This window comes from Uloborus diversus, chromosome 5 (assembly GCF_026930045.1).
Source record: "Uloborus diversus isolate 005 chromosome 5, Udiv.v.3.1, whole genome shotgun sequence".
In the NCBI taxonomy this organism is placed as follows: domain Eukaryota; kingdom Metazoa; phylum Arthropoda; class Arachnida; order Araneae; family Uloboridae; genus Uloborus; species Uloborus diversus.
Window position 1 is genome coordinate 118,806,106 of NC_072735.1, and position 13,925 is coordinate 118,820,030.

The window sequence follows — 13,925 nt, forward strand, 5'->3', positions numbered from 1 at the left end:
GTAGGTTTTAAGAAAATCATTATGTATTTCATTGTAGACATTATTTCTTCTGGTTGAATGCTTTTATGAATACATTTTTTTAAAATTAAAAGCCTCAGTATAAAAATACTCTTTTAACATATTTTAATAACAAAGACTGTCATAAAAATTAATGTTTATTGATTTTTCCACCGTTCATATATAAGATTTCTTTTATTATATTGGGATAGAAAAAGTTCTTTGAAAGGTGAAAATTAGTTTTTTTTTTAAATTAGAGCACTGAGTTACACGGATATTTGTTTCCATAATTTTATATATTTTCTTTTCTTGACTGCATCGTCTATTGGGGATGCAAAAAGTGTGCAGCCAACTCAAAGTGTTCTTGGACTTCGTTTTTAGTTACTTTTCTCTCTAGTCATTTTAATGTTCTAGCATTAAAATTTATATACACTATGCATCGCTTCAATGGTACATAATCGATCTCAATAAATCTTAGGTGATCAAGCAAATTTGGTATTAAATGAAGTTTTGGTTGAAATATGCTTTTTGGACTGTTTTCAAATGCAAAAGACTGAAAAATAATGATAATTGAATAAATAAAAAAAGAGTTACTTGGATTTTTCCTCCATGTAATTTTAGAAAAACTTAGTTGGCCTGCCTTGTATATTTATGTACCTAATAGAAAAGCTGCATTGATTTAAAAAAGAGAAAAATTATTTAGCAAACTGATAAGTCTCAATTTACGCAGTTTTGATTTACGCAGCATTTCCAATGAACGTAACACCCTCGTAAAACGAGGGTCTACTGTACTGTTAACTGCACAATTGGTAACCATTATTGTAAACTTGTTCTGGATAACTAGTTTTTCAGTTAGAAAAAAAAACCAATCTTAAACAAATAAAAAATAACAAAACTTTTATGCAAGCAACATACATATGAAGAAATTAGTAGAAAAAATACTTACACCAATAACTTTGTCAAAAAGTCTTTTGAAAGTTTCTTTCTTTACTTTTTCATTTTTAGCACCAGTTTTGAGCAATATATTTTCAAAATTCTATCAAAGCAAAGCAGTAATAATAAATGAATACAGTCATAATAATTAATGAAACAATATGAAGTTGAGAAATCTTTGTCAAGGACAGGGGGCAATAATGATATTTCATCAATATTTTTCTTTTCCAACTAAACTAACTATAATATGCCATCTATATATAATTCTATTACTCTTAGTAGGTATCTTGAGTGAAAAATACCATAACCAAAAGAACTATGTCCTTGAAAGGTATAGCATTAAGGTTAAAATCTGAGAAAAGATGAGTACACAACAAAATTAGAGGTACAACTTTTGAAATGGAGTGGGCCAACACCTTTCAGAGAAAAATATTTTAAAAGAACTGTCTTTTAAACATATAAGAACTTGACTTTAGAAAAAAAAGGTCAATTACGTAAATTAAACAAATAAATACAAATAAAAATTAAAACATATAATAAAAAGAAAGGTATTAAAGGCCACAATGTGGGTAAGATTCTAGCAATATATTTGGTTTATGTTCCAGATTTTTTTTCATTTTGAGTATATTTTTATAATTTGAAAACTACTCACAAGATTTCTTGTAAAAAAAACTCTTACTTTTATTGAGTGTGGATCACAGGATGTATACAATAAAATTGTTTCACGTAGTTCAGGAAATTTAGTTCTAAGATTTTCATACAAAAGAACACCTAATGAAATGAGTTGACCTAGATTATATTCATGTTCGCCTAAGTCTTGAAGACTTTGTATAACATTCAACATCAAATAATTAGCTTCTTGCATAGACTTTATCATATCTTCTTTAAAAAGCTGAAAAGCAAAAAAAAAAAAAAAAAAATCATTATAAATTATTTGCATTTAATTTAGAGAATATAATGAAGATTTGCAATTTGTTTTATGAATAATTTCTGAACACAGAAGTAAAATACTATTTTAAGTGACTAAGCACTTTGAATAAAATCTCAAATTGTCTTTAAATGACAAAATACCTTCTTTAAAAACTTCAAAGATAATAACATACATTATAATGACTACAAAAGTATCATTAACTTGTCTAATCAGCACATAGTGATTGTAAAAGTAGCAGTTAAAAACAATGAATAAATACAAAGTTTAATTTACTGATAAGAGACATTGATTAAATATAGACCTGTTGGTTTACCACTTGCTGCATAAAAGGAACAACATACTATATGGCAATAAAAAAAATATTTCAGTAATTCACAACATTTATCTTTCTTTGGAGATGTTTTTCTTCATTTGCAGGTCTTAGAAATGCAATTAAAGCATTTTGAGGATTAAGAAATAAATCAGAAGATTAACATCATCTTAACAATAATAATCTAGGTTGTGCTTACTATTGTTTCAAGTAATAACATAAAATTCTAGATTTTGCATTATGATTCTCTATTACTGTTGTTTCTCTGCAATTTAATGCTCTTTTATGAATCCATCAGTCTATTCTCATGTTGATATTGCTATCACATTATCATACTAAATTTTATTTTACATTTAAATCTTTTGTTCAAAAACTAAAAGGGGACATGTATTAGGTGATATTCAAGAATATTTTTTTCTATTAAGATTATGGTAGAGAAAAATAAAAAAATAAAACCAAATGTGTAAATTCAGCCTTGATGTAAAGTTAAAAAACTATGGGCCAATTTGATGCCTTAACCAACACATTTCTTTAGGAATCAAGTCAAATAATTATTATTTTTTGACAGCACAATAAATTTCTCTCTCACATTTTGCATCTTGGGGAAAAAAAAAAAAAAAAAAAAAAAAAAAAAAAAAAAAAAAAAAAAAAAAAAAACTAGGATTATGTCATATAGCAGTAAAAAATAACAATTTGAACAAGTTTTACAGGAACACATTAACTATGAGACATGGATTGCCTTAATTTTGCTTTATAGATAACAAATAAATAAATGCATATATAATTACAACAGGGATATTTTAGCAGAACTGCTAGCTGAGTTTGAGATCAAAAAGATAAGTTCTAAGTACCTTATTACCCTGCATTATCCAGCATGCCACGAAATTTGAAGGGGGGGGGGGGGTCACCAGATTTTCAACAAAACTCAACTGGTCCTTTCCGGCATGCCGGAAAAATCGAGGACCTTAGTAGCATTAATAAACAGCTTAAATTTGTAAAAATATTTAATAACAATGTTGTTTGTTATTTCAACAAGAAAAATATTGTTTAATAACGAATAATTTTATAAAAATTAAATTAAAAATAAGTAAGCAAGCATTTAGGCAGTAAGTTATCACCCCTAAACCAGTGTTAAAGAATATACCATAGCTATTCAATAAATAAAAATTAAACTTGGATCTCTGAAAAGAGCCTAAAACAATTTATTTAAAAATATTACAAACAAAGTGAAGTATGGATGATTGCTTCTGAATCGATTACTTTATTTTAAATCCATTAATTATGACCTACCATAAATAACAAGAACATATTATATGCAATACACATTTTATTTGAAAGAAGGTTACTTTCAGGATTTATTTATTATTTTCCATACAGTGGTTTGCTTTCTGATTGGAACAGAATGAGGAGAGTTACTTTAGTTTTGTTGCAAAATAACCTCAAATTATCCGGAATGCCAGAAAATTCGAATTTCCTGGCATGATGGTCAACCTTGCTTTTTTCCGGCATGGCGGATAATGAGAGGTAATACAGTAGGTAGAATCCATCTCATTTCAACAAGGGGCGTAACTTCATGGTCTCTGTTTTTTTTTTTGAATTTAACTTAAGTTAAAATCATAAACAATTAAGAAATATGGTGTTTTTTTTTTTTTTTTTTTGTTTTTCCCAAAAAAATTCCTGGGTCAAGATACAGATCGCCAATTGGGATTATTGTCAAAATCTTTAAAGTACATTATCTCAGGAACGGTCGAACAAATTTTGTAGCGGTTTGTTTTATATAAAAGGATATTTTTTCTTATTTTAAAAAACTGTAACATTTTGAAATATGTGCTTCTGTTTTTCTTCCACAGTCTTTTGGAAAAAAAAGTTTAAAATAATATTTTTGATATCTCTCAATAAAGGCCAATTTTAAAAATTGTCATTTTTTTAGTTTAGTAGCAACACTGAGCACTGCGTTCCCTGAAAAGGAGAGCTTCCACTTTTTTGTTTAAGAGATTTTAGAGGCATTTGAAAAAATGGGGTTTTTTAAGGAACTCGTTACATAATGGCAAACCTGAAAAAAAAAAAAAAAAAAAAAAAGGCAACAGGTGGCCAGAAAACACTTTTAATCAAGTTATAAAGCAAAATTTTCATTTGAGTCTCCACTTTTTTTTTGGCGTTTTAATTTTTTATGAAAACAAGAACGCAGTCTCCAGCCGTTTTGCTGCATTTCCCCAGGCAACTTTTCAGCGTAGAGCTAAAAGAATCGTTAAGCACAATGCCATCTTGTTCTCACTAAATTCAATATCCTGAAAGTGCTCAGTGGTACTACTGAACTGTAAATAAATAAAAAATTTTAAAATGGCATTTTTGATAAAAATCAAAAAAAAAAAATATTTTAAACTTTTTTTTTTCCCAAAAGATTATGGGGGGAAAAAAAACAAAAGCACATATTTCAAAATGTTACATATTTTCTTAAACAAGAAAAAATATCCTTTTAAATAAAACAAACCGAAACAAAATATGTTCTACCATTCCCGAGATAACGTACTTTAAAGATTTTGAATAAAATCTCAAGTGAGAAATTATGACAGGCCCGCCATCTTTGGCTGCCTGGGAATTTATTAGGGCAAAACAAACAAAAAAAAAAAAAAAAGTATTTCTTAGTTTTTCATGAATTTTAACATAGTTTAAATTCAAAAAAATTCGAGATCATCAAGTTATGCCCCTTGTTGAATTGACATGGATTCTACCCGTCCTACAAAAGCAATAAACTTTTTACTGCCTACCATAATTCTGATGTCACATCAAATACTACCACCGTATCTCCCCACAGGAGTGTCACTTTACTGTTCACTAGTGTGACTTGAGGGATGCAAAATGGCTGCTTTTACATTAAGGTTGTTGGTACTGATACAAGTTAATATTTCAGCCACGGGGTAAAATTAATTTTGAAAATATAAAAAATTTAAAAACTCCACCTATTATGTGTTAAATACATTATTCATTAAAATCCTGTGCATATAACTACTTTTTTTTCGGCAGGAAACAATAATTTGGGTAGTGGAGGGTTGAAATTAGTATCAGCATTTATTTTCAGAAAATATATGAGAGTATTCCTTCAAAAAGTCTTCATTCAAGTAACTCTTCCGCCATAAAGTTTATTTAATTAATAAAAGGTAGGTTTTATTAATTCAAATGATTTAAAGAAGAATTGAAGCTATATTAAATTATTTTTCAGGTAAATGGCAATTCTTCATTAACTGAAATTAAAAAAAAATATACATTAAAACTAGAGGACCCGTCAGACGTTGTTCTGTTCAAATTTTATAAATTGAAAAGTTAAAAAATTTCAATAAACTAATAAGTGTTTGAACCGTTCTGTTGAAAAAAAGAAGTAAAAAAAAATGTTTTAAGCTGCTATGGTGTCAGAATTCGTATATTTATTGCAATTTGATTTATCTAATGCCAACTGAGCAGTTGTTTTATTAACTATTTTTTCTCTCTTACTTGATGGTTTGTTCTTTCAGCCATACTCAAAAGATAATAAGCGTCCTCAGATGTTAAGTGTAAAAATCTAACTACTCATCTAGAACTAACGAGAAATCCCGCTGCAACATCCCCCATATGAAAAAGAATAAAAAAATTGAAAGGTTATCATTTAGAAAAATGATAAAGGTAAAAACGATTCTTTGAATGAGCGAAAATCACTCATCCCCCCCTCCCGATGTAAAATAAACACATTCTTCAACTAAAATGACTAAAAACTCTTTAAAAACGAAAAACAATTCTTTGCAATTTGAAATATTTCGCCAAATAAACAAAAAAAAATACAATAAATTACATTAACAGTATCTTTAAAATGTAAACGATTACGCAACTCTATTGTTTATAGCCAAAGTCGCCAAGCCACCACGTCACTGTAATCCAGCCGATCAGTGCGAGAAGCCAACTCCGACCGATTAGTGGTCCGATCTTTTGAACAAAAACTTTTTAAGCTTCACATATTGCCTATTTGTTCTTTCCATCAAAGATAAAGATCTTCTCCTGCACTTATCTTTTATGTACAGAACTACCCTGTTGTAATTTATCTGGACGAAAATAAAATTTGTTTCGTCTTTAAATTCCATCATCTTTTCCTTTAATAATGTATTGATTAGTTAGATAATCCTTAAAGTGTTTTTCACATTGGTGCCAAAACTCAGATGGATTTGAGCCGAGAAACAAATGTTGCTGGGTACGGTACTTTCTGATCATTTGGTTAGGAAAATCTAAAGCATCGATCCAGTCACATGGTTCAACTACGACGACAGAATACACGTTTTGCGTGAACCTTGCAAGTACTTTACTTTGAAATATATCACTGGACCTAAAATCGTTGCTTTCAAGAGAGAGAAATGAAGGCTTCTCTCTCTCTCTCTCTCTCTACGTTTTATCTATTCTCAGTTGACATATCACAGTAGGAAATTTCAGTATAAAAAGCAGAGCTGGCTTCCTCATTGTCCTTTGGCAATGGGTTAAATATTTATTTCAGTTCTCGCTCAACAATAGGTTAAAATAAATATTAATCAATCCATCGCGCTTCGAAACCATGCTAGCCACAACTTAATTACACACAAAAAATTTGATCAAAATTGGTCCAGCCGTTTAAAAGCCTTATGGTGACAAACGTACGCACAGAAGATTTTTATATATTAAGATTTAACAACAAACGCCATACCTGCTTAACAATGAGTTCACAAAAGGATATGCACTTAAGATTTGCTACTGTATCCAGCCATGATAGCGCATCAAAAAACGTGCAAATGATTATAGATCGTGTATTCTGTAAAGAGTTTACAAATTAGGAACAATAACAGGTTAATAAAATTGGACAATGTACTTACACAAAAAAAGTAAAAATATTAAACAAAAATTCTGATTAACATTAAATACAATTCACCTCACACTGTAGCAGCTTTATTCCCAACTCTGACATGCATTTTGGTTGAGAGTTCTCATTTCTATCATCTTCCATACCAACATCACTAACATCTAGATTTGTGCCTTTATATGTTAACAAAGCTCCTGTAAAAAAGTTTCAACATCATTTTAACCCTCTCTTTACATGAACCAGTTTATCAAATTGAAATCAACATGATATATGTTATAAAACTTCACTCCAATGTTCTCCATCTCTCTTTATACTTTTATCTCTTTCTGTTTTCCAAATACACTTTGATTATTTTGTACAGGGCGATCCTAAAATTATGCAACTCATTATGATACCTGTACTTCACTTTAAAAATACTATTAATTTTAGACATAAATTATGTGGCTGGTGGGCAACACTTTATTGTTCTAAACTAGCGGTACTCACATGGCTTTGCCCGTAGTAGAAAATTAAAAGGTCATTTGGTTCGCCTGTATGTTAACAAATAATGGATGATTAATTTCCCGTCAACATTTTATGTTAATTTGTTCGTCCATGTTATGGTAATTTGCTTGTCAATGTAATGGTAATTCGCTCAGTAAATTGGGCTTAAAAATGGAATAAAAAAGAACAAAAGCGAATTTTCGAAAATTGATTTTGAGGTGCTCATTCCTATGGTAAGAACTAATTTTGTGCCAAATTTCATGAAAATCGGTCGAACGGTCTTGGCACTATGCACGAAACAGACGGAGATCCAGACATACAGACTTTAAGCTTTATTATTAGTAAAGAATATAAAGAAAAGATGTTGCAGCAGTTGTATTCTTATTTTACATTTACACTGGTACTTTCAGTAGCTATTAGCTGTAGTGTGGTCAAGATGTTTTTTTTGCCAGGCCAATGAAATTTTATAATATTGAACAATACTTTTCTACCCATTCATTTGAAGTCTTTGTTGAAATCTTTAACAATGAACTTTGTAATGTTTAACAACCAATCAAGGCTCTTTTGAAGAATTTCTGGTGTGTGGGAAACTGCAAACATTGGAGACTAAAAAGGAGTGGGCATCAGCATCTATATTCCAGGCCCCACAATGTATGCCCGTAAAAATTTTTAGGTCCAGAGATTTTCTCTTTAGAATCTTGATCTGTAGGTGTTCTAATGTGAGAATATCTTGGGTAGACATGTTGAATCCTGCGCGAAATAATTTTACAGGCCATCAAAGATAGCGGCCATTTTGGTTCACTTGCTCATTACGTTTTTCGCAACGTGCGTACCTATAAATTTATTTTTAGTTTTTAACTGAAATTTTTGGGCCTTAGAAAGTCAATTAATGTAATAGTTATGTCATAAAAACCGCTCTGGCTTTTTCTACAATTTTTACGTGAGGTATCTGTAACGTTTTTTGTTTAACATTCTAGTTACTTAAAAGTGTACAAAAATTAATAACTCCCTATGAAACCAAACGATTTTAAAGTGTAAAACCTTTTGTGTAAAATAATATTTTTCAAGGTCACCAGCGTAGCCAGCAATATCTTCTGTAGGGGTTTTTTTGGTCAAAAATACCTTCTAAAGGGGGTTTTTTTGATAATAAAAAACCTTCTGAATGGATTTTTTCGATCAAAAATGCCTTCTGAAGGGGATTCTTTGATTGAAAATACCTTCTGAAGGAGATTTTTTGATCAAAAATACCTTATGAAGGGGATTTTTTGATCAAAAGTACCTTATGAAGGGGATTTTTTGATCAAAAATACCTTATGAAGGGGATTTTTTGATCAAAACAGCCCTTTCATATGCATAAGCTACTGTATTAAAATTTGCATTCATGTTAAGACCAGTGGCTATAGGGATTCCCCCCCCCCTCGGTCCACGCTGTTCAAGGTTATTTATCGTCTGCTATCAAAGTAATTGTTTTCGAGTAAAAATGTTCCACAGTTCCAAAAACTTTTTGTTTCATGTTTTTCTGTGACAATAACTATTTTAGCAATGGCTGATATTTCTAAACTGAGTTCAGAAAGTTTTGGTAGGCAATTGAAGACATCTTGAAGACAGTTTTAACAAACGAATATGTAGTTTGTCAAAAGGAATCAAGAGAAAAATTATGTTCTTCGACCAAAAACGAGTTCGGGAAGCTGCTGAAATACGCAAAGACGCAATATTGAAAAACGCGGCAAGAAAATATAGTGTGTCATTGCAGCAACTAATGCTATAAGAAATACACGAGAGGAAAAACGCTAAAAAAAATGGTAGAAAAAAATGCACAGACAAGTTATTTTGAAAGTGAAAACAATATTTTAGAAAAATCAGAAAGTACTGAAGGAGGTCCAAATCAAGACGAAGTTTTTGACAGAGTAGCAGATCTTAACAGCGATATGAATGTTTCTGCTGCGAATTCATATGCACATCCAAACTGTATAAGTTCTTATATTCGAAAGTATGAGCGAGAAACCAATACACAGTCTGCGCAACATCTATCCTCAAAATTTGAACTGTTTAAAAAGGCAAATGAAATATTAAAGCCTGCTGTTAAATGCTGGGCATGGATTTATTCTTTCAGAAATAAGAGTTGATGCTTAATGCTCAATGTAGATGAAAATGCATTGGTTTTTATAAATGAAACAAAACTATTTCTCGTAACAACGTATAATGAAAGGATTCTTTTCTGTGCTTCCAAAAGAAAGAATGACCCTTTGTTGGTTTTTTTTTTTTTAGTCATTTATCTCCAAAAGTACTTGCTGCTGCTTTTAGCTCACAAGAGGCTGTGAAGACTGCAGAAAATCATTGATAATCTTGAGAAAATTATTATAAGGTGTTGATTTTAGACTACAAGAGAAGTTCTGCTAAGCGAGTAAAGACGGTTCAGGGTGCTCTTGGCTCAATGGATGAGGAAAAAAGTCAAATAATGATTCAATCGCTACGCACAAATATTGAAAGCTTGAAAACAGAGATTGAGTTTTTGTTAAAGGATGCAGTGACAAATCAGAACTGTGCAAGTGTTGGGAAGTGTTTCGTTCACTGGTATCACTTGTAAAACACTTGATTATTGCTGATCGCGAAGAAAATTACAAATTATACGTTCAAACTGTTGAATTACTGTTTCCAGTCTTTCGTGTATTTGATTGCATCATTTATCTACTATATGAAACAACGTACGTAGAGAGGATAAGGGCGCTAGAAAATGAGTGTCCCTACCTGTAAGAAAAATTCATTCAAGGTAAATTTGTTGTTAAAATTCAATGCTGTGAAGCCAGAGATGAAATTGGAACAAACGATTCAACGGTTACAGAAAAGTGCCGGAGAAATTGCAGAGCAGACGAGAAAAAGTATGTTGCCGAGTGGCATTTAGAGTATCATGAAATTTTAATGATATGCAATGTGTTTCGTGGTCTTACTTGTTCTCATTTAATGGATCACTGTGAGAGTGTCCCGCATCCTTATTTTTATAGGCAATCGTAGCCAGTATTTTGATGAAAATGTCAAAAGACTTGTTGATTTTATCCATCCAACATGTAAATCCCTATGATATTTCTGAAACAGAGCAACTTTACAGCTTTCTCACTAAACAACTTGTGAATGGTAGTGTCAAGATTCGCCTTCTCAGCATCATGAATCATTGATCAGAACAGTACCGCCAGTTTAGACTGGATACATTTTGTTTCAAAAATTGTCTGAATTACTTTCCAAAGTCAACCTACCATGCTTTGAGGCATACAGTTCTTCTTAAAATATCACTTCTAAGCTAATGGGGAAGAATCAACTTTAACAAGGGTACAGAGACATGGAAATAGCGAAAGAAAGGGGAGAATGCATTAAAAATATTTTAGCTCATGACTTGTTTTCCAACGAGCACATTATGTGATGGTCAGGGGCGTGCACAGAAAATTTGGGGCCCGTCACAAATCCCCACAAATGTTTCGGCCGCCCTTCCATATTGTTTAAGCACATATTTCTATCCCTAGTTTTAAAAATAATAGGCCCCCTTCAGGCTCAGGCCCGGGCAAACAGGTTTCTCTTATCCCCCCCCCCCCCCCGGTGCACCGCCCCTGGCGGTGGTGATTCACCTACCAAGCTAGATTGCAGAAATATCCGTTCCCAGAACATTTTTTATTTAGCAAAGTATCCCCAATAAAAACTGCCCTCGTTATATATTTCATGTCACAAGTCCGCCAAATAAAGAAAACTTTTGGCGAAGTTATCAGCAATGTTCTGCACGGATTCGTTCCTGTATGCTCTTTTCATGACCTTCATCCTGTGTTCGATAGTTATTTGCAGCATGTTGTGAAATAATTCGAAAAGATGAGAAGAGAATCAACTAAGGGCAGAACAAACATTGCTGTAATTGACAGAAAAACACTAGTACCTATGCAGGTAGAAAAATTCTGGTCTTCAGTATCAAATAAGGAAAATTTACAGTAACTAGCACGCAAGGAAATAGAAGAAATGTCAAAAATGCTACATTTTCAGCTATTGCTAGTGGTTTAACAGTTAATGAAGAAGCAATCTGCAATACTTTTCATAGCAGATTTGAGACACATCATTGAAGAGCTTAATTAGAATAACTCAAGAGAAGATGCAGATCTACAAATTTTTCCACACATAGACTGGGCTGATAAAAATTGCTCAAAAAGAGTGGCTGCGGCATCAAATGATACAGACGTCCGTCGTAGTGCATTAACATGCAATGCAAAAACAGATCGTAACCTTTTTCAAAAGTAACTAATCTTGTATTTTTCGTTTATTGTGTTGTTGAAGAAACATGTATGTGATAAACAGGAGTTTAAAATGAGCATTTTGGATTATTTATTAATTTTTGTACCCTTTTTAGTAACCAGAATATTCAACAACAAATGTCGGAGATATCTCCACGTAAAATTGAAGAAACAGCTAGACCGGATTTTATGACATAATTAATACATTAATTGACTTCCTTAACTCCAAAAACTGCAGTTCAAAACTAAAAATAAATTTGTAGGTACGCCCGTAGCGAAAAACGTAATGAGCAAGTGAACCAAAATGGCCGCTATCTTTGTTGGCCTGTAAAATTATTTCGCGCAGGATTCAACATGTCTACCCAAGATATTCTCACATTAGAACACCTACAGATCAAGATTCTAAAGAGAAAATCTCTGGACCTAAAAATTTTTACGGGACTACATTGTGGGGCCAGGACTACTACTGGACCAGCACGATATGGACATTGTGACGCCGGCTCTACACTCTCCAACGAGAGCACAAGACAAGACAAGGGGTAGAGTGTGGATGGGGAACTCGGCGCCTCTTGGTATCTCTCGCGAATGTCTCGCGTTGCCTCCAGTAAATGTCGGTAAATTGTTCCCGAGTCAAAGGAGCGCGAGAGGCTACTGCAGCGCCATCTGTCCGTCGCGCGGAATTTGCTTTGTTTTGGTTTTCAGAAAGCAAATCGCAGTTCGCCATGTCTAATAATTAGGTTTGGAACAACTCTTTGGAGTTGAAATTTTTGGAAATTTTTCAAGCAGAGCCTATAATTTGGAACGCAAAGCACACGGATCATAAAAATAAGCAAAAGGTTTGATGCATGGAATCGCATTTCTTCTGGCTGCTTCTTATGTAAAATGACTCCTTGTTTCCAAATACGACCACCTTTCCCCCATCTCGCCCCCCTTTTAGATTTTCCCCCACCCCTTCTTTAAATCAGAGCCATTTTTTTAAAACTTGGAGTGGGAAAAGAGCATTACAATAACCGTTAACATTACCCTGAATGACTAGAAATGTGCAAAGCTCAAAATTTTGTGCATATGTAGCAACAAATAAAACTTGCCCCCCCCCAAATTCAAAAAGAGGGGATTTTCTACAAAAATCTGTATGTGTAGGAGGAAAACGGAGATCATATTTGGATTCAGGGGGTCAATTAGCAGAAGAATCAGGCGGAATAGCCTCAGAATCATTTGAAAATTTTTTTTTGCTGTGCAGTGTGTTTTGGGGGGGGGGGAGGAGTGCCCCCATGTTTTCCTTTTTGCCACATATGCACAAGATTTTGAGCTTTGGACATCTCTTACAGTTAATGTTTATAGTTAATATAATGCTCTTTTCCCCTTCCAAATTAAAAAAAAAATGGCTTCCTGAATTAGAGGAGGGGTATGGGAAGTTCTAAAAAGGGGGGCGAGATGGGGGGAAAGTGGTCGTATTTGGAAACAAGGGGTTATTTTACCTTAGAATCAGCCAGAAGAATGTCTTTTCGAAAGAAAACCTGCGATTCAATCGTATGCAACGTGCCACATGCACAAGACACTTTTTTTTTTAAATTTCTTTTACATTGCGAAAATTTTTTTGGATATAGGAGTCATTCATAGAAGAATCTTATAACTCTCATTCTGCACCGAAATTTTTTTTGCAAACATCTTTTTTAAAAAAGCAGAATAAAAAGATCGTTTTTCGTTATTTTTCTAATATTGGGGGGGGTGGGGGGGGGGGTATACACCCCAAGTCCCCCTTTTTGCGATCGGTGTCCATAATCTTGAACTGTGAACTTCTCTTGCCCATCAAAACTATTATTAGCAGTTAATATAAAGCTCCTTTCACTTCCAAAAAAAAAAAAATACTTGCTCTAAAACTAAGGAAATTTTTTAAAAACTTGGGGGGGGGGGGGAACTTTAATAAAATTGGGACGTATAGGAGGAAAACGGAGGTCATATTCGGATTCAGGGAGTCATTTTACATAAGAATCAGCCGACAAAATGTCAGAAGCATTTCGAAGGGTTTTTTTTTTTTTTTTGCCGCACAGTGTAATTCAATGCTATGAAAATCATGAGTACAGATCTTTATATTTTATTTGTATAACTAAATTGTACAATATTGTGGCCATTTTTGGTTGTAATCTTAATTTT

At 32.6% G+C, this 13,925-nt stretch overlaps 1 protein-coding gene across 1 annotated transcript in view; it reads right to left on the reverse strand.

Moving 5' to 3' along the window:
- Nucleotides 1–1,514: 1,514 nt before the first annotated feature.
- LOC129223097 (exportin-5-like) overlaps nt 1,515–13,925 on the reverse strand; it is a 112,557-nt gene continuing 100,146 nt past the window's right edge. The window contains exons 27-29 of the mRNA XM_054857664.1: nt 7,093–7,217; nt 6,871–6,975; nt 1,515–1,822 (exon numbers count right to left, since the gene is read on the reverse strand). Coding sequence (XP_054713639.1) covers nt 1,544–1,822; nt 6,871–6,975; nt 7,093–7,217 — 509 coding nt within the window. The 3' untranslated portion in view covers nt 1,515–1,543. The remainder of the gene's footprint in view (nt 1,823–6,870; nt 6,976–7,092; nt 7,218–13,925) is intronic.